The sequence below is a fragment of the Perkinsus marinus genome, assembly GCF_000006405.1.
Source record: "Perkinsus marinus ATCC 50983 genomic scaffold scf_1104296957474, whole genome shotgun sequence".
NCBI lineage: Eukaryota > Perkinsozoa > Perkinsida > Perkinsidae > Perkinsus > Perkinsus marinus.
Genome location: NW_003207127.1, coordinates 1 through 1,544, shown reverse-complemented (window position 1 = coordinate 1,544; position 1,544 = coordinate 1). Strand labels below are relative to the sequence as shown.

At 56.9% G+C, this 1,544-nt stretch overlaps 1 protein-coding gene across 1 annotated transcript; it reads right to left on the bottom strand.

The window, feature by feature from the left end:
- Nucleotides 1–32: 32 nt before the first annotated feature.
- On the bottom strand, nt 33–1,493 carry Pmar_PMAR025011 (conserved hypothetical protein; the record flags this gene model as incomplete). The annotated part of the gene is made up of 1 exon (XM_002774788.1): nt 33–1,493. A coding segment is annotated over one exon (1,461 nt), but the record flags the coding sequence as incomplete, so codon positions are not given.
- Between the last annotated feature and the right edge of the window lie 51 nt (nt 1,494–1,544).

Below are 1,544 nucleotides of genomic sequence, written 5' to 3'. Positions count from 1 at the left end.
GGGAGCTTCCCGGCTGCCGTCGTGATGGTGACCTCGTCAGTCACAGGGGCTGCAGTAGTAGCAACAACCTCATCGGTCACAGCAGCTGTGCTGGCTGGTTGAGGGGTCGTGATAGTAGTAGTGGGCTCAACAGGAGCATCGATCGTAGTGGCAGTCGCAGTCTCAGTAGCGACCGGGGTGGTAGCATCAGAATCATCCTTGTCTCTACCGGGAGCTTCCCCAGCTGCCGTGGTGATGGTGACCTCGCCAGTCACAGGAGCTGCAGTAGTATCAACAATCTCATCGGTCACAGCAGCTGTGCTGACCGGGAAAGGGGACGTTATAGTAGTAGTAGGCTCAACAGGAGCACCGATCGTAGTCGTGACAGTCGCAACCTCCGTAGCGACCTGGGTGGTAGCATCAGAGTCATCCTTGTCTCTACCGGGAGCCTCCCCAGCTGCCGTGCTGATGGTCACTTCGCCAGTCACAGGAGCTGCAGTAGTGACAGGCACCTCATCGGTCACAGCAGCTGTGCTGACCGGGAAAGGGGACGTTATAGTAGTAGTAGGCTCAACAGGAGCACCGATCGTAGTCGTGACAGTCGCAGCCTCCGTAGCGACCTGGGTGGTAGCATCAGAGTCATCCTTGTCTCTTCCCGGAGCTTCTCCAGCTGCCGTGGTGATAGTCACCTCGCCAGTCACAGGAGCCGCAGTAGTGACAGCGACCTCATCGGTCACAGCGGGCGTACTGACCGGTTGAGGGGACGTCATAATAGTAGTAGGCTCAACAGAAGCACTGATCGTAGTAGCGACAGTCGCAGTCTCAGTAGCGATCGGGGTGGTAGCATCAGCATCATCCTTGTCTCTTCCCGGAACTTCCCCAGCTGCCGTGGTGATGGTAACCTCGCCAGTCACAGGGGCTGCAGTAGTATCAACAGTCTCATCAGTCACAGCAGCTGTGCTGACCGGGAAAGGGGATGTTATAGTAGTAGGCTCAACAGGAGCACCGATCGTAGTCGTGACAGTTGCAGCCTCCGTAGCGACCTTGGTGGTAGCATCAGAGTCATCCTTGTCTCTACCGGGAGCTTCCCCAGCTGCTGTGCTGATGGTCACTTCGCCAGTCACAGGAGGTGCAGTAGTGACAGCCACCTCATCGGTCACAGCAGCTGTACTGGCCGCTACTGTGGCATCGACAGTAGCTTCAGAACCAGTCGTACTCGTTGCTTCGGGAGCTGCTGTCGTACCTTCTTCGCTTGTAGCGGCCTCAGTGACCTCATCCGTGACTGCAGCAGAGGATGTGGAACCTCGGAGAGCCTCAGTCGGTCCACTCGTGCCGCAGAAGCACGGGGCATCCGAGCCGAAGCAGGTGCTCGGCGTCTTCCAATACTTACAATATGACCCAGGGTAAGTTGTGGCACACTCTGTGTCGCAGTCATTGGCGTTGCCCGTCACGGAATTGATGTCCTGGAAAGCACAGAGAGCGACGAAAACAGCGGAGAAAGTCCGTGAAGCCATCATAGATGAATGCAAACGAGCGGCGGGAAGCTGAGACTAACTGGGTGACTA